Source organism: Delphinapterus leucas, chromosome 16, assembly GCF_059928025.1.
Source record: "Delphinapterus leucas isolate spDelLeu-1000000601 "Yukka" chromosome 16, BTC_Dleu_Yukka2, whole genome shotgun sequence".
NCBI lineage: Eukaryota > Metazoa > Chordata > Mammalia > Artiodactyla > Monodontidae > Delphinapterus > Delphinapterus leucas.
In genome coordinates, this window is record NC_143144.1 from 23,552,426 (window position 1) to 23,571,490 (window position 19,065).

Here is a 19,065-nt window from a genome sequence, read left to right on the forward strand (position 1 = left end):
TGCTAAGTGCAGTGTTAGTTAGAAATAACTTCAATTTGGGGACTTCCCTGACAGTCCAGTGGTTAAGACTTCGCCTTCCAATACAGGGGGTGCGGGTTCGATCCCTGGTCAGGGAGCTAAGATCCCACATGACTTGGGGCTAAAAAACCAAAACATAAAACAGAAGCAGTATTGTAACAAATTCAATACTTTAAAAATGGTCCACATCGGGCTTCCCTGGTGGCGCAGTGGTTGAGAGTCCGCCTGCTGATGCAGGGAACACAGGTTTGTGCCCCGGCCCAGGAAGATCCCACATGCCGCGGAGCGGCTAGGCCCGTGAGCCATGGCCGCTGAGCCTGTGCGTCCGGAGCCTGTGCTCAGCAACGGGAGAGGCCACAACAGTGGCCGCGTAACGCAAAAAAAAAAAAAAAAAAAAAAAAGTCCACTTTAAAAAAAAAAGAAGTAACTTCATTTTGCCTAAAATGATGTTTGTTCCCTTAAAGGTTATTTACATCCCCAGGTAGGTACATAGTGCTTTAAGACCCTAAGCCCCTGGAGTAAAAACCACTTGGGTTTAAATCCAAGCTTCTGCCACTAGGTGTATGACCTTGGGCAACTTTTTACATTTCTCTAGAACTCAGGTATACCATCTGTAAAGTGGGAATAATAATAATTATTTTTCAGGGTTATAAAGAGTCAGTGAATTGAGCACAGCACCTAGCTCAAGCAAGCTCTCAATAATTGTGAGCTATCCTTATTACATTATCCAGTTTCGTTTTTCTATCTCGTGTAAATGATGACATTGCCCCTTCTCCCCTTCTCTAAGGGTTATTTTGAGGGAGTGGTCTCAAGAAAGACAGTAGGGCATTATGACCCAGACAATTCTTACTGTCGCACACTTGTCTTACGCAGGTTTGAGAATGAATTAAAGCCACGAAATGGAAGTTTCCATTATATGACGGTAACTGGCCTCCTGTCTCCACCCTACACACTGCAAACCTCATGAAGGAAAAATTATTCAAGCTTCTCCACTGCTAATACCCCTTGCGCCCCCTCATCCCACTCTCGACGGGCTTCCTAGTGCCTATAGTACAAAGTACAAAGTCTTTGGATACTGAAGGTGTACAACTTAGGTTCGTCCACATTTGCAACCTTCGGGAACATTCGTGTACTCGAACTCATTTCCTTCTCTCCCTCGCATTTGACATACGTTCCTTCGCTTGCACTTTAACTTGCATTGATCTCGGTGCCAGGACTGCCCTCCACTCTTACAGAAATTAGGCTTGCTTGTTTTTTGGGTTTTATTTTTGTTTTTCCCTAAAAGCTGTCACTAGGAACCTCGGTGGTATGCGAGTCTGCACAACCAAAAATTATTTATTAGGCGTCACTTGTTCGCTCAATTTTCAAGAATGCAAAGCACTATTCAGAAAACAACCCGAAATCGGGTGCCTCAAGCGGCTGATGGGTCACTGAGATTACAAAATGGGAGACATTACAGGTGAGAGAGAATGCGAAAGCGAGAAGAGGAAGCGAGGAGTGATCTGCAGGGAAACTTCAATCATGAACATCCTCCCCCTCGCCCCCAACGAGGGCCACGTTGGGGCGGCTGGGCCGGCAGTGCCAAAGCCGGGGGAAGGAGCCCCAGCCCAAGAACCTAAATCAGGGCCTGGTGGACACTCTTGTATCTTCCCAGCTGAGAAGCCCTACTATTTTTACCGCATAATGCAAACATGGTGGACAAGAAATGCCCTTCCCACGTTTGGCAGCCGAACCACGTGGCTCCCTTTCCACGCAGGTGACGCTGAGGTAGGGGCGGGGCCTTTACCGAACTTGTTCTTGGCGCGGCAGAGCAGCAGAGAACTTTTCCACACCCCGACGCCACGGTTCCTGCAACACAGGACCACTATTGCCTCTTCACATCCTCCCCGAGAGAGCAGAAAGGTGACCTCTGAGGATCTCATAGTTTTATGGGAAGCAAAAAGGTGGAGTTCGCAACCTCTTTCTTAAACTGGACTACCTCCGAGCTCCTCTCCACCTCTCCCCCCAACAACCGAGCTTCTCACCAACGCGCAAGCGCACTTCCTGCCGTCCGCTCCAAGGCTGGGCCGACTCTCTTGTCTCGCGTGAGTGGGGCCTGCCGGTCTTCCTCGCTCTCGCTCCACCCCCTCCTCCTCGCTCGCTCTCTCCCATCCCCCCAAGCCAGTCGCTGTGCTGCGCAGCTCCCTTAGCGGTTGCCGCCGCCGGAGACGGTTGGAAGAACCGTTGTGGGAGCGCTGCACGAGGCGGGCGACTTCTCCCTGCTCACGACCGGACCCCCTGAGCACCGGAGTCGGTGCTACTGTCGCCCGACAGGGTATCTGAAGTAAAAGGGGGTAGGTTGGGCTGGTGGTTTCGAGAGCGGAGTCGGGAGAAGGACGAAAGAGCGACTGGGAGGGGGTGGGGCTGCGGGGGGGAAGTGTGGAGGTCGCCGCTCGGAGGCGGCCAGGCTGCGCCTCCTAGGCGATCTCCCACTTCAAGGAGGGCGGCCTGCCGGGGGGAGGATTTACTCAGGTGGAATTCAGTGAACGAAACCGAGCCCCGAAGTGGGGGTCATCCAGCACTTCTCCTTTCCCTGCTGGTTTGGCCTCCGCCATTTTGGGTACGGCGGCGCGGCCACCTCAGCTTCCCGCCCTTCTCCTCTCTTTCTGTTTTTTGCCCCTCAGCTTCCGAAAACTGATTTATAAGTCCGGGGGGTGGTTAAAGGTCCGTGGAAGGGATGAGGGTGGGGAAGGAAGCGAGCAGGGAAAGGCTGGGCACTTGGGCGGCGGGAGGATCTGGGCCGTCGGGCGCGCTCCCGATGGAAATGGCGCCAGATGGGCCTGGCCTCCCACCGCGGCCTCCCTTCCTCCGCAGTCTCGGCTGGGCTACCTGGGCCGGCGGGACTGCGAGTGACTTCTGACGCAGATTCCCAAGATGAGAGAGGCTGGAGCTGGGGGAGGAAAGCCAATGGCGACGAAGGCGCTCAACTCCCAAATCCAGGACAAAGGAGCCAGACGGCCTCCTTTGTAATTCCGCCGCCCGGTGGCGAAGGTTTTTAAGCCAGGCTTGGCTGCCGGGCGGGGAGGGGGGGAAGGGGCGTACTCTCCCTAGCTCTTTGGTCTCTAGGGCAGCTAGATAAACGAAAAGTCTCCGGGGCGGAATAAAGGACGCTTAGCCGGCCCTTATAGTCCAGATTTGGAACTTCGAAAAGAGTACGTACTCATTTTCCAAAGGGTTTTTTTTTTCCACGCTTCTCTTAAACGTATCGAAAGACTTTGTGGGTGATTGTTTTGTAAGCAGAAAAGCGGGTGACTTACCAGATAGGAATGTGAAATGGACTTATTTCACATAGGTCGTCTGGATCCAGTGAACTGTGGAACTAGGCTTTTGGAACCTGTGGGCGGGGGTGGGATGGTTTAGCAGTGGTTTTGTGTAGTTTGGTAAATATTGATTGGGTTAGAATTTAAGTAGGAGTTTTATTTTGGGGGAACGGTTGTTAAAACACAATCAGTGATGGCAAAACTGTGTGTATAGGAATTGAATGATTAAATCTCCAAGGGTTGGATTTTCTGCAGAGATTGTTTGGGGATTAAGGCTGTAGAAGTAAGATACTTCAAAATACAGTTAGGGTTTATTTTCTTTTGGTAGCTAAGCATGTTTTCTATTTGGTGTAGGGCTGTAGTAACGTTTTGACCAAGAAAATAAGCCTGCTCAACAGAAAGACAAACTGCAAGTTCAGTCATGTGATGCTGTGATGATTTTCGGTCCTTAGAACAGTCGGAGAACTGGTTCTGTAATTTTCACTGAAGACCATACAAAAGGGACAGGCAGGCTATTTTTCCAGCTTTAAACACAAAAAACTCCTGTTGTTGAAGATGTTTTATGATTCTTGTGGACTTTGAAAAGACAGCCCAGAGTTTTCTATACTAGTTTCCTAGTATGTGATGTAACAGTTTCCCTGATTGGATTACTCTAGAAACCTTTTTTTCTGCCCTCTTTTTCATCTGCATCATAATCTGGAAATCCATCTAATTGCCTTTATATTTTTAATAACTGTGTTCTGGTGTTCTTGGCTGAACTGCAGTGGCTGGTAACATTGTTCTAGAGAAGAACTTGATCATTTTAGAGACCTCACCACCTTTAGGTACTAGAGGTGTCTCTAATTTTGTTTTTATTTAAAATTAATGATGGGACTTCCCTGGCAGTCCAGTGGTTAAGACGCCGCGCTCCTAATGCAGGGGGCACGGGTTCCATCCCTGGTCGGGGAACTAAGATCCCACATGCCTCATGGTGCAGCCAAAAAAAATTAAAAATTCAATTAAGGAGCAAGCACAGTGAAAGGGAAATGTTGTAAAATTACCATGTTAAGCATTTCATCACCACTTATTGACCAAATTTTTAAGTTCCTTCTCATCTTTTTAGCAGCAGTGGACTACCATTTAGAAAGTTATTAATGCATCAAACTCTTACTGTATGTATTATACTTAGGAAAATAGTATATGCCTCTATGTTATAAAGGAATTTTATCTCTTGGCCTCTGTTAGATGCTTTTTCTTAACAGCTTTGGGATAGAGTTCACATACCATAGACATAACCCATTTAAAATCACACAACATGTGGTCTTTTGTGACTGGCTTTTTTCACTTAGCATAATGTTTAGGAAATTATATTTAAAATCTCATATAGAACTGACTGAAGTTATTTTAGTATTTTAACTGCTGGTATTTTAATTGGTGCTAACACTAGGAATTCTTTAAAAAGCATTGTGATTAGCCATGACACTGTTGCGAAGAAAGGTTGAGGCGGATTATCCTGAATAATTAGGAAATGCCATTTAGGTAGTTGCCGAGACAGCTTTATTAAGGTATTAGAGCAGATTGTCTTTTTTTATGTGTTTAGAGTTCGTCTTGGTTTTGTAAATAGAATTCTAGGTTCAAATTTTGAGTTTTGAAGAGATAGAGTATGGCTTTCTTTGTTGTGTACTCTTCATAAACATGGGATGGAGAGTCACCCTATAAAATAGTTTGTCTTCCGAATCTGCTTAATTTATCCTGATTTAGAATTGTGTTAACAACTTGGTATTTTTTTATAGGCTATGTTTGTTTTTTTTATATAGGTCTCATTGATATAGGCTGATCCAAAAATCAGAACTAGTTTGCTTGCCTAGTATTTCTTGGAAAGTGCTAATAAGATTTATAGTACAGATACGTCAGTTTTTGTTTTTGTTTTTGGTATTTGTTCCTGAAACAGTACCTTTACATTGAAAAAAAGGAATGTTCTAAATGAAATAAAACCACCATATCTACGGTCTTTTCACAACAGATTAGATTGGCTTTTCAAAGTTCTTAAGTTTTTCATGAGGAAGTTAATATTTGAGGTTAGAGTCTCCCTATTTTTTCCTATTCTGTTCTTAAATTCCCCTTTGTAGAAAACAGTTTTTAGGTTGCTGACAGTTTTTGTTAAGAAAATGATAAAGATCTCCAAAATGTCTCAATTTTTTTCTCAAAGCCTACTTTCAGGGTGACTCTAGAGCTATTTTTTTAATTGTCTAGCTAATCACATATCCTAGTAAACATTTCCAGAGACCCCTTTTTTTCCTCTTTCTCTCTGCTTAAGACAGTTCCTAAGGACACTTGAAAACTTAAGCCTTTGTTGACTTTGAAAAAGACTTGCTAACAGTCCTTATTTCCTTTCAAGATTCAGGATGGTTTCCTATCCTTTAAGGTTCAGTTATTTTGTTTGTGGGTTATTTCATTAGTTTTACAGGGCCCCTTAAAATCCAATAACAGTGGCCACCATGATTACCATGTTGCAGACGAAGCACGAATTCCTTAACAGTCCAGTGAGGTATAAGTATCACTGCTGCACTTTACAGTTAAATGCAGAGGTTAAGTAGTTTGCTTAAATTAAGTAGCCAGTGAGTGGCAGACTAGGGATTCAAACCCAGGGTTTCCTTTCTGTTAAAAGTTCTTCCCAGTTATTTTTGTGCATAATAATTAGTTGTAATGTCAGATAAAAATTTGCATTCCTATTTTGAACATCTGTGTCTAGAGTGGCACTTAGAGTTCAAAAAAAACAGCAAAACAAGTACCAAATGTGATTCATGTGATTCGTATGCCAGAGGTATTTGCTTAATAACCACATTTGGATAATTTCTACATTAGCTTGTTTTAAATGTGTGGATTCTAGGGAAAAAATTTTACTCTTTTGAGATGCTACCCCTAACAGTTGCACTGATAATTAGATTGTGTGAAATTAAATATTAGTGAATACTGTTCATATGAAATATAATCCTCAAGCTTAAAGGAATCAAGTGAACAAATTGTTTTGTTTACAGGGGAGGAGGTGGTGAGGGAAAGGTTTGAAATATTCAGGTGAGTAGGATTCCTACAGCTGCATAGTGAAATTTATAAGATGTGGTAAGTTTCTGCAGCTGAAGGACTTCTGCATTAACCTCTTTAAAATGTTCGGGAATTTTAAAAGAAAAGATGATTGTCTCTTGGGAAGGGAATTTAATTTGGTGGATGGGTTCTTTTTTTGGGGGGGAATGAGGGTGTCTGGTACTGTTTTTAATACTTTTTGAATGTGATTGCATTACTTTTTTAAAAGTTCTGTTTAAAGTAGTGAGTAAACTGGTTTTTAATATTACTGTCTTCAGTAATTTCTAAACAGGTGGCTTCAAAAAACTGAAAGCCATTCACTTTTGAGTGCCTTTTTATCTCAGTTTTAAAAGTCGGCCTAATTAACTCAGTAATTGTAAAACTTGCTTTTGGGGAGTGTTTAAATCAGGTTTAAACACAGATAGGAATTTTTCCCCCTTCGAAAACAATTTGGTGTGTTCAGAATTATAGTGCATCTATTAAGTTGAGACTTTTAATACCATTTTTCCAACATCAAAGGAGAATACTCATTGTACTTGTGACTTAGGCTCTTACTGTGAATGAATGATGGTACTATGTACAACTTTTGGGTAATTAAGTTTTAAAGAATTTGCATAACTATTCAAGTGAATAATAAAACCTGGAAAATTTGAGATGTGAGGAAGAGGCTAGAGTTGACATTAAGATGACAGGGTGAAGAAATAGAGTTTGAAGACTGATGGTGGAATTATGTAAGTTTTCTTAAAATTGGTTAATATATAATATTTGATACTTAGAAATTCAGTACTTTGGTGGGGGGGGGGGTTCAGGTTTCACTGCCTTTTCGCAGTCTTTTTGTCTACCCCCAAATAGAAAGGTGTTGTACTGTTGTATCGTGATGCTGTCACTGAAGTCACTGAACCATAGTTAACATTTCCTGTTGTGCACCCACTGAGAGGTGTTTCTTCAGTACCTCTGGCAAGAGTGTATTTTGATTGACTGCTTTATGTGCTTGTTTATTTTTTATAGCATTTAAATCAAACGGTATTGAGATGGATTGGGTTATGAAACATAATGGTCCAAATGACGCTAGTGATGGGACAGTACGACTTCGTGGACTGCCATTTGGTTGCAGCAAAGAGGAAATAGTTCAGTTCTTTCAAGGTACCTCTAGTATTAGTCAAAGTTTAGTAGTATTTTATATTTCTATTGCTCAGTTTTTAATTTGTAAAACCCATTTGTTTGGGGGACTTTTTGATTTGAGTATATCTGGGTTAATGTATTAAGTTACGAAATGTGCTCCAGTTAATATTCAATACAGAATGTGTAAAAATATATAAAACCTAGCTAATACGCAATAAACTTAATTGAGAGTAATTATGTGTGATGAAATGAATCATGAATTAGCATATGGAGCATAGTTAAGTTTGATTTTTTTTTTCCATGTAATATTAGGTGGGCTTTTAGAGTGTGTGTGTAATTTTAAAAGACATTGGTCGCAGAGAAATTTTTATGTAATCCAATAATATTTGAAAAAAATCTTCCTTTTATATTATGGGGTGATGGGAAAACTAAGCTTTTTTGTTTTGTTTTGTTTAGACTTGTTTTAAATATTTGATTCAGATGGGAATGTTTCAGCCTTTAACACTGTTCCCCTTGATGGGGTTATTTGTCCTTGGGTTAAAGGGTTGGAAATCGTGCCAAATGGGATAACATTGACGATGGACTACCAGGGGAGAAGCACAGGGGAGGCCTTCGTGCAGTTTGCTTCAAAGGAGATAGCAGAAAATGCTCTGGGGAAACACAAGGAAAGAATAGGGCACAGGTGGGGATGGAGAGTTTGGGATGGTGTTAAATTTTTATTTTTGGGGGTTGTGGGTCACTATTGCTTAAATGGGGGGGTAACAGTAACATTTTTCTGGGGTAGTTTAAAAGAATTGATAATTATCTAAATTTAACTTGGAAACTACAGATTTGGGTGGGGAATTAATGCTATAATAGTTTGCTTAAATTAAAATTAGATTGTTTCCATTTTTTGTAGGATGTTGTTGATAAATGCTTTTGTATAATCACCTGTTTTCTCTAAACACCTATTACATACTAAAGGAAACAAGCTTAAAATTATATTTTGTGAATTGTTTTCAAATGATTTGTATGTAAAACTTAAATATTAATTATTTAAGTTTGTAGGTGTAAAAAATGTTAACTTTTGGTGTATTTAGGCAATTTAAATTGGGTTATATCTAGATGTAGAAAAACTTACTGCATTTTGCCCAATATTTTATTTACTCTAGTACGTTTATGCTGAAACCTGTACCTTAAACCATTTTCAAATAGGTATATTGAGATCTTCAGAAGTAGCAGGAGTGAAATCAAAGGATTTTATGATCCACCAAGAAGATTGCTGGGCCAGCGACCGGGACCATATGATAGACCAATAGGAGGAAGAGGGGGTTATTATGGAGCTGGGCGTGGAAGTATGTATGACAGAATGCGACGAGGAGGTGATGGATATGATGGTGGTATGTGTATCTAATGAACAAAGGTTCTGTTGTCATTTTCTTAATGTTCCTGACACTTTGTCAAGAAATACAGAAATGGCAGTAATTCAGTACCTACTAGGTTTTAAAACCTGTTCATGAAAAGATGGATTCCCATGGCCAGCTATGGGACTTGATTGATGCACATATTGGCACCTGGTTTACTTAACACAAAAATTTTTTAAAGATTGTTAACGTTTTGACATTTTCTGTTTGGCATCAGGGTGAAAATTAATTTTGATGTCTAAATGTATCCTTTTCATATTTTTAATTTCCACTAAGTGTTAACTGATTTTTTTCATATGCACTAAGTTGGAAGTTGCAAACTTTGTGGGAGGGCCGAGTTGCCAGACTGCTTGCCACAAAACATGCTTTTGTAAACTGGATTATAGAATTTGTCTCTTCAAAGCTTATTCGTGTATTTCTCCTTAAATTACACAGGTTATGGAGGTTTTGATGACTATGGTGGCTATAATAATTATGGCTATGGAAATGATGGCTTTGATGACAGAATGAGAGACGGAAGAGGTAAAATATATATTAAAGACATAGTCATTTTTAGGTGAATTTCAGTATTTGCTTTACATGCACTTAGTGGTAATATAGGTGACTTGTATACAAAAGTCAACTCAGGCATATTTCAGTGCATTCCTGCATAGGGCTTTATACAGATGTATACTTACAGGAAAATTCTCCATTTGATATTTAGAACTGTAAGTATTAAGATTTCTTGGGATTGTCAAAAAAGGGGTGTAAATAGGAAAAGGTGTGTATAGGGAAGAAATAATCTTTGGAAATCTTATTCTCTAGGTATGGGAGGACATGGCTATGGTGGAGCTGGTGATGCAAGCTCAGGTTTTCATGGTGGTCATTTTGTACATATGAGGGGATTACCTTTCCGTGCAACTGAAAATGACATCGCTAATGTGAGTAATTTTAGTAATTTATTAGTTACTTTATGCATAATCATAGTCTCTAAATTTTGAAAACTCTTTAATGTACTCATCTTTGTCTTTTTAGTTTTAATGTCAAAAATCCCTTTAATAGGAAAATACATATGTCCTTACCTTCACTAGTTGATGAATGTGTGTCCGTTGTGTGCCAGCCTACATAGGATTCAAGCAAGTTAAAAGCTACATTTATAAAGTCCAGTTAATAATTTCGTGAAAGACTGACGAGCAGAGTGGTGATGACTGGAAGATTTTCCTTGTGTCAAGTTTTGAAAGTGTTGTAAATATGTGATAAGTCAGTAAGTTTTAGTGGTGTGGTTTAGCTTTCTAGGCTTATGTGATAATCAGAAATTGAACTGAAAATAATGGTAGTAGATGCTGCTATTACTGATTTGAAACTGGTTTGTTTCAGATTGGTTAGAGAATCAGCAAATTTCGGCCCATGGGGCCAAGTCAGTCACTGAGTAGTTGTGATAGAGACCCAGTGGCCTGCAAAGCTGAGGGTATTTATTTATCAGCTAGCACTTAAAGAAAAATTTTGTTGTTGATCTTACTGAGAACCAATTGGACTAAGTTCCAGGTGCCTTTTGGGGTCACTTAAATCTGGTTAACTTGTGATTAGAACTAAATGATGTATTTTGGAAGCTCTGCATATACAGTGGGTAGGTTTATCAAACTCCATTGTTCTGAGTCATTTAACACCCAATTTCTCTGCATATGTCAGTCTCAGGTGACTTTTTTTCAAACAATTTTGAAATACCTTTCTTGGGAGTGGGCTAGGGGAGCTTACTCTTCTCCCTGTCAGTATAGTAAGGAAAATATGGCTTTTTCATTTGTTTAAGGTAAACTGTTCTCTAACTTAGAAATGTTTTTTGAATTTAATATCCCCTGGCTTATTTTAAAAGAGATCTCTTCTTTTGCATTTGTTTTAATATACTTAAAACCAAAGTGTGTGATTGGCTTTCAATAATCTATATAGAAAAGTAAAATAAGTGTTTTCTTTAGTTCTTCTCACCACTAAATCCAATCCGAGTGCATATTGATATTGGAGCTGATGGCAGAGCAACAGGAGAAGCAGATGTAGAGTTTGTGACACATGAAGATGCAGTAGCTGCCATGTCTAAAGATAAGAATAACATGCGTAAGTGGTATAACTTTCTTATTTGTAATTCCTCAAATGTAAGAGGTTCTGGGATCTGTAGGTAACTCTTAGCAGTCTGGGGCCTGAAACCATGTGGCCTCTAATAAGTTCAGACTTCAGTGGCTTCCTAGGGGGCTTTTTATTGAAGTTTACTCACTCTTAATACTTGACAGATTATTAGAGTTTAAGTTACTAAAGAGAAAAAAATACGTATGTTTTTTGTACTTGCCCGAGTTTCTATGCCATTTGCAAATTCTTAACGTATTCGTTGATAACTTGGGTAACTTATTCCTGCATGTCATCAAATCTGTTTTTAAGCCATTAAATTTTAAACTCCACTAGTGATTCCCCAAATCTGGCCACACATCAGTCACTTGATACTTAATAAGTTGTTCCAGACCCTACCCTCAAGCTACTCAATATTCTAATTCAATACTATGAATGGGCCTGGAATATATTTTTAAGACATATACCAGCAGGTTCTAAAATAATGTCAGCCCTTTTATAGATAAGGAAACTGAGGTGTCAAACACTTGTTACTTGTTCAAGCTTGAACAGTTTGAACAAAACTTAGATTTTAGTCCTATCTGGCCTTCACTTTGTCACTCCACTAGGAATTTGCAAGCATACTTTTTCAAGTTAATATCAGCCATTCAACCTTTTCACACTTCTGCTGATAAATTTGATCCATCATTCCTTTCTCCCACATTACTTTTTTTCCCCTAAAGAACATCGATACATTGAACTCTTCTTGAATTCAACTCCTGGAGGCGGCTCTGGAATGGGAGGTTCTGGAATGGGAGCCTATGGCAGAGATGGAATGGGTATGTAAAGTTTTTTAAATAAGCTGACTTAGACACTTAGCAATCAGTCTCAAACTTTTTTTCTTTTTTTAAAGATAATCAGGGAGGCTATGGATCTGTTGGAAGAATGGGAATGGGGAACAATTACAGTGGAGGATATGGTACTCCGGATGGCCTGGGTGGTTATGGTAAGTGTCTGATTACTCTGGTTCAGTTTGTGTTAGTCCCCTTATGTGATGCAGAGTTAAAGTTCATTTATTGTTCTTTTTTAAAAAAATATTTATTATTTGGTTGTGCTGGGCCTTATTAGTTGCAGCAGGCGGGCTCCTTAGTTGTGGTTCACTGGCTCCTTAATTGCAGCATGCTTGTGGGATCTAGTTCCCTGAACAGGGATTGAACCTGGGCCCCCTCTATTGGGAGCGTGGAATCTTACTGTGCCACCAGTGAAGTCCCTTTTTTTTGTTGTTTTCTTTTTTAATTGGAGTATAGTTGATTTACAATGTTGTATATATTTTTAATATCTTATGCATTTATATCTTCTAAACGGTTCTTAATGTCTTTTTTTCCCTAAGGCCGTGGTGGTGGAGGCAGTGGCGGTTACTATGGGCAAGGTGGCATGAGTGGAGGTGGATGGCGTGGGATGTACTGAAGCATAACCACCGACATAAAAGTCCTGACAACAGCATCTGGTCTACTAGACTTTCTTACAGATTTAATTTCTTTTGTATTTTAAGAACTTTATAATGACTGAAGGAATGTGTTTTCAAACTATTATTTGGTAAAGCAACAGATTGTGATGGGAAAATCTGTTTTCTGTAGGTTTTATTTGTTGCATACTTTGACTTAAAAAAATAAATTTTTATATTCAAACCACTGATGTTGATACTTTTTATATACTAGCTACTCCTGAGGATGTGCTGCTTTCATAAGATTTGGGTTGATGTATTTTACTATTAGCTCTACAAGAAGTAGTTTAGTGTAATCTTAGAGGACAGTGGTTCACCTCTGCATAAACTACAAGTCTTAATAAGCAGACATCTAGAATAGAGCTTGGAAAATAATTAGTGTAACTCTTTAATAATTTCTCCTTGACAATACTGTAAATATAAAACCTTAAAGATGAATTTAGGTGGCTTCAGGAGTATAAATTCAGCTAATTCTATATTATTCTTTTTCAAAAGTCATTTATCAGGCATAGCTCTGAAATGTTAATGATCTAAGAGGTATCTGGCTATATGAATATTCATAATTGTGTTACCTGCAGATGGGAGTGTTTAAAGTTTAAATTCTAGCCCTAGATTTTAGAATAAATCCCCTCAGCACTTGACTGACGTACCAAAAAAGTTTCCCAAAAGTGACAGTTGTAAGTTCTCAAAATGTCTTAGACTAAGTTAAGGTTCTCAGTGACATGAGCATTCAGTGCAAGTACAAAGATATTTACCATGGAGTATAATTAATTCTCACAGATGTATTTTCAGCTTCCAGCCCAATAGTTAAAGCATATGGTTTTTTAATAACAACTGTATAGATGACTACTTTAAAAAAAAAATGTAAGACACAAGTCCATGTCTTGGGAGTCTTGCGATTGGATTTTGCATCTGATGATATGTTTGGAGTTTTAGAGCCATTGTGTTAAAAAATTATATGTAGCAAGGAAAAGGTGCTTTTTTACTTTTAATCCCTTTGATCAATATGGCTTTTTTCCAAATTGGCTAATGGATCAAAATGAAACCTGTCAATGTGAATTCAGTTATTGAACTTGTTACTTGTTTTGCTAGAAATGTTATTAATGTAATAAATATCATTGTGGGAGATAAGAGTAATGGCGTCTGTCCTAGAATGCTTTGTGTCAGTTACTGATTATAAATCAAATTGGTAGAAGGTACTATGTCTAATTAGATTAGACAGAGTGACTAAGGAATGATTTCTCCTTGTTAGAGAAGGCAGCTTGATAACGTAAGTGGAGCCTATCAACTGGAGTAGTGATTCATCTTATTGCCTGTACTCCCTTAATTACCTATTTAAGTACTAGGCTCATACCACTTTTTTAAAAAAGATGACGTGCTTTTATTTCCCCAGGATTACCCTATTAAAACGTACGCCTTCTAAAGTGGGCTAATTTTTCAGATCTTTTATTTGTTATATAAAATTCACATTTTAAAACTGTGGATAGAAGAATTACAATCACAATTCCTTGGCACCATGATAGCATTACTGTGGTAGTACTCCTAGATGAGGGAATGGTATGTGAAGTTCACAAAGTACAAATTGACAGTTCTGTAACATAAAATCCAAAATTAGTAGAATGGTTTCTAGATAATGGTTTCTAGATAAAAGTCAAAACAAAATGGAGCAACTTGTATTACTGTCATAAAAGCCTGCCTACAAAAAGCCCAAATCAATGGTGATGACATGAGTTTTGAGTGGCAAAGAATTTAAAGGGGGACTAAAAATCGTGGTTTATTTGTTGAATGAAACCAGTCTTGGAATTTAAGAAAATCACATTTTAAATTTAAGCAGTTATAAAAAACAGTATTTGAAACTTTTCATTTTTGCTTATTCTCATTTTTAGCAATCATAAAAATGTTAATCCAATCCCATCAGTACAAAATAGTTCCAAGAATATAATTCATGTCTCAAATATTCCTATCAGAGCATTAAGGACCACCTATAAATCAGTATGTCAGTTCTAACTGAACACTGAAAACTGGATTAGGGAGAAGATAAATCCGAAAGTAAAACAATGGTTTCATACTTTGGCAATTTAGAAAGTTAAATAATTTTAAACTTCAATGGAAGAATGTACTCTGAGGAAACAATTCTATAGAATAAGCAACCATATCCTAGCGGGGAGGGAGGTAGCCATGATTCATTAATGCTCTTAGGAGTAATGTAGATACCTATGACATGTTTAAAAGGTTCTCAGACTTAGGGTGCATGATTTAAATTAGGCTTAAAAGTAGAACCCCAAGTGGTGAGGCTGTTCAAATGGTTAATTATACAAGGGTAACTGGATTAAATTCTTGCTATGGCAGGGATTAGTGTTTATTGACGTTCATGCTTGAAATAGTTCAAATATGAATTTAATGGCAGGGCTGAAACTACATCTTTACCCTAGGCCCTGGCTTGGAGGTGCTCAGTAAATGGTAAATATTTTATTCTGTACATATACTGTAGTAGTAGACTGCTACAGTGTAATGCTTCCTAAAAGTTACTGGAATGGAAACATAATACAAAATTTTTTTACTCAAGACTGTCATATCAAAAGCAAAGTTTTATTGCACTTTAGACTTCTTAAATGCTTAGGGGAGAATCAAATCAGCCTGTAATCCCTGCTACTACATTTTTTTCTGGGGAAGGGTTTATGTTTTGACTTTCAAAGGGGGTGTGAGTCCTCCCGAAGAAATGCATATGGAATTTTAACTTACTTTCAAAATAAAAAGTTTTCAGGCAAAATAATACCTCTGTAACGCACTGTTATCTGAAAGTTATCAGCAAATGTCACATTGACTTTTTAAAGGAGGAAGGCCTTTTCTAATGCAAAATTTGCAGAGGAAGGCAAAGCAAATAAATATTGTGAAATCTTACCAAGGTAATGAAAAATGTGTTGAAATATAAATGCTTCTAAAATGTGCATTTCCAATTTTTCAGAACTGTGAAGCTTTAAAGTGCATTAAGAAAATTACAGGCACCATCAAATATCAGTTTGACAATCTGGAGAATAAAACAATCTGAATTCAGCCCTATTTTTAAGGTCTTTACAAAATAAGGCAAATGTGTTAGCTATGCTATCTGACCTCTCCATGGCATTAAGAAAAGAGTTACATGATTACTACATCAGGAAGTAGGATAAAGTTACTGTAAAGCATGCCCTATCAAATTCTTTCTGAATTACAGTGGGGGAGGAAATGTCAAATTATACAATTTATAATTCCCGTGAGTTGAATATGTGGACAGTAAAACTGGTACCAGTGCTGTCTGAAAGCTGCTTAAGAGGGACTGTCTGAATACGCTGTATACACGTTCATACATAACATTCATCGTAGGTACTTTTCATACATAAGAATTTAGTTCTGGAGTATTATGGCAAGTTAGATGAGCATCTTTGAATCAGTAATGCGTGACAGGAATCACAAACCCGTACTGGCTTTGGTGAAGAAGGCAAAGGCAGTTCGTTGTCAGAGCAAGCATTACAGAAAATTTCCCCACAGTTTCTACAGTGGTGCTATTAAATGGAAAAATCAGAGAAAAAAAATTTGAGTAAAATTAGCCATATTTGCAACATAACTTTTGGACTCACTTCCTATCTCCCTTACCTTTCTCTTAGAGAGTGAGAATTCCTTTTCACAAAGTTTACAATGTGTTGCTTCTTTGTCTTTCAACCAAACCAGTCCCTAGTAGGAAAAATACAAATATTAATGCTCAAGTTGGTAACAAAGTTACATGTGAAAATATTTTCAACTAAGAGCATTTTATAGGAATAGATATGTAGATTAACCAAAAATGAGTCCTTTTCTTTGAAATAGTTGTAGATTTAACAAGTGTGGAATTTGCTTCAAAATAATCTGGGTGAGGAAGAAGGGATGTGGGTTGAATATAAATAAAGCAAGGTTGGCCATATATTGATAAATAGTGAAACTGGGTCATGGTTCATTTTATTCTCTTTACAACAGAATATTTGAACATTAACATGACAAATGTTTTTAACAAAAATCTATTATGGAAAGTAATTCTTTTTAAGGAAAGAACCCTAGTAAACCTACATCGTTGGAAATGCCTCATAGATTAACTGTGTGGTTTCTTTTACTCATAGAACTACCTGTTAGATCTGTGGGAAAGAACTACAGAACTGAGCTGCCAAGTAAACTATTAAAAACGTAACAGTCAAACTTTTTATCTTACGTATTGGCATATCCCAATGATCTGTACTGTTCTAGGGTGTGATGGCTTAGGAGTGAATATGATTTGAACCTAATACATTTTTAGAGGGTGTCAAATTCAGAACCAGGAAGATCCATCTCCTGACACTAAACATGGTCCTAAAGTAAATCACTTGAGGAAACTGGATCCCAAAGATTACAGGAGGAGAATTTTGAAGTGTGTCCATATTTTTTTTTTTTTTGTGGTACGCAGGCCTCTCACTGCCGTGGCCTCTTCCCGTTGCGGATCACAGGCTCCGGACGCGCAGGCCCAGCAGCCATGGCTCACGAGCCCAGCCGCTCTGCGGCATGTGGGATCTTCCGGACCAGGGCACGAACCCGTGTCTCCTGCATCGGCAGGTGGACTCAACCACTGCGCCACCAGGGAAGCCCAAAGTGTGTCCATATTTCATTGGAGATCAAAGAAGCCTAACTAAAAGAATTGTGGGCTGACTCACATGATAACTTATTTTTGAAAGGGCTATTTTATCTTGAAGATTATGAGTTTGGAGGAACTAAGGTAACTGGCAGTGGAAAGAATCAGAACATGTGAAATTCCTTAAAAATTTATTGACTTAACTTTGTGTTACACATAATTTAAAAAAAAAAAACCCTTTACACTTAAAAAAAAAAAAAAAAAGGAAAGAACCCTAAAGAATATCCAGTCCACAAACACTGAAGGATAAATTTTCATTATGTGAAATGCATGAGTCTGGCATTATGTATATATACCTTATATACAGAAATTCCACAAAATTTGAAGAGATTTTGGAAATCAGATGATTGATTTCGTTATTTTAGGTAAGACTTCACCTTAAATTCAGTTCTACACTGCTATTAATTTCCCTCACCTTCTGTAACTCACAAATTTAATAGTTACTATGTAAACTTTAGTGGCAAATATAAGTAGTGTCGAACAGGTGGAAGTTAACTTGATACCTAAAATTTCTAACTTGACCCATTCTTTCTTTGTTGTTGTCGTTGATTTAAACTGAAAACAATTATTGAAGAATTTGGAGGGAAAATTTTGACACATTCTTAACTAACCAAGCTCTTGGCTAGAAAAAGCATTTTTTTTTTCCCCTATGAAAGCAACTTTGTTAGGTGGTGCCCATTTTATTTCAAGAAGACCTAAGTGAAAGAAGAGTCCTCTGCTTCTGATTAATCTCATCACATCTCCCTTTCAGAAACAGCCCAGGCTAAGCTACATTGCCACTGCTTCCAAAGAACCAAGTATATCTGATTACCACTTGGGAGATGGAACAAGTGCCACCTACAACAGTGTACCTCTAAGGCATAAGACCTTTACCAGCTAATGAGAGAAAAGTCTTCCAAGCAGAAGAGCCCACAGACATATTTCTCAAAAGCCTGAGTTGTCTTGAAAGCGTTTTCTACCTGACAGAGTTCTTTGAAGAAAGTGAGACAAGGACTAAGTATTCACAGATCAAGGTCACAAGGTTAATATCACCTGTTTTTATTTCACAGTCTTAACCAGCAGCTATTATCTGATATAGCAGAGGTAAGACAAATGGTGTTGGGTTACTGCACTTCAGGCAGTCTAAGGCTCCTTCAAACACAGGATTGTAAGAAGTGAAGGTTTAAAAAAAAAAAAAAAAAGAAAAGGGAAAAACCTAGACAGCTCATATCAGACACACCAGCAGAGTCATATGACTTGAATCGTGGAATTTTCTTTTAAAGCAAGATGGGGCCGTAAAGATAATTCAATCCAACTTGAAGAACACCATAAAAAGGAAAGTGATTTGCCAAATGTCCCAAAGCCACCTAGTGGAAGCAACTTTGCTTCCTGCCCAGCTATATTTGTAAGGGATGGAGAGCCTGATGTGAAGCAGATTTCCAAGCAGTATCATTTGGTTCAGAAGTAACCTTCTGACATCAGGGTTGAGCTTCCAACTTTATTTCCAGACTTATTTTAATTTGACTTAACTTACCCTGCCCCTCTCCCAAAGAGAAAAGCTGTACACTGTACGGTAAGCCTAGTGTATTAGCTGGAAGGGACCTCAGAGATCAGCACCTTCAAGCTTTCATTTTACAAATAAGAAAACTTGACACCCAGACAGCTGAAGTAGCTTCCTCAACGAAACAAAGCTGTTTACAAGCAGAGCCAAAACTAGAAGGGAGCAAGCTACTGCTCGGCAAACAAATGGCTATTTTTCTCTGCCCAGTTCCAGAATGTCAGCCACACAGCTTAAACCCTCCTAACAGGATATTAGAGGATCCTTCTCTAGAGAAAGTCAACTGCCCCAGAGAGAAGTCTTGTAGGTACTAACATTGAGAAAGGATACCCATCAGTTGGGTAGTTAACAGATTTTTCTATGCTTGAGGCCTACCAGTCTAT

General features: G+C 38.6%; 2 protein-coding genes across 13 annotated transcripts in view; one reads left to right on the forward strand and one right to left on the reverse strand.

The window, feature by feature from the left end:
• The window catches only part of RUFY2 (RUN and FYVE domain containing 2), a 74,578-nt gene that overhangs the window by 14,901 nt on the left and 40,612 nt on the right, over nucleotides 1-19,065 (reverse strand). For 6 of the 9 annotated variants that reach the window (XM_022590709.3, XM_022590706.2, XM_089897565.1 and 3 more), the window contains 2 exons: nucleotides 16,107-16,184; nucleotides 7,657-16,015 (listed from right to left, as the gene is read on the reverse strand). In XM_022590709.3, coding sequence (XP_022446417.1) covers nucleotides 15,872-16,015; nucleotides 16,107-16,184 — 222 coding nt within the window. In that variant the 3' untranslated portion in view covers nucleotides 7,657-15,871. Of the gene's footprint in view, nucleotides 1-7,656; nucleotides 16,016-16,064; nucleotides 16,185-19,065 lie in introns of those variants that run through there. The other 3 variants (XR_016388058.1, XM_030759387.2, XM_089897566.1) reach the window with 3 other exon arrangements.
• On the forward strand, nucleotides 1,836-15,189 carry HNRNPH3 (heterogeneous nuclear ribonucleoprotein H3). Of its 4 annotated transcripts, none has more exons than XM_089897570.1 (10): nucleotides 1,836-2,102; nucleotides 7,386-7,520; nucleotides 8,043-8,181; nucleotides 8,694-8,878; nucleotides 9,338-9,424; nucleotides 9,707-9,822; nucleotides 10,852-10,987; nucleotides 11,716-11,811; nucleotides 11,886-11,978; nucleotides 12,363-15,189. In XM_089897570.1, the coding sequence occupies exons 2-10, from the start codon at nucleotides 7,409-7,411 to the stop codon at nucleotides 12,437-12,439; spliced, it is 1,041 nt and encodes a 346-aa protein (XP_089753696.1). In that variant the 5' UTR covers nucleotides 1,836-2,102; nucleotides 7,386-7,408; the 3' UTR covers nucleotides 12,440-15,189. The 4 variants fall into 4 exon arrangements, with proteins under 4 accessions (XP_089753696.1, XP_022446424.1, XP_022446421.1 ...); XM_022590716.3 differs by lacking the exon at nucleotides 1,836-2,102 and adding an exon at nucleotides 2,150-2,332; XM_022590713.2 differs by lacking the exon at nucleotides 1,836-2,102 and adding an exon at nucleotides 2,220-2,351.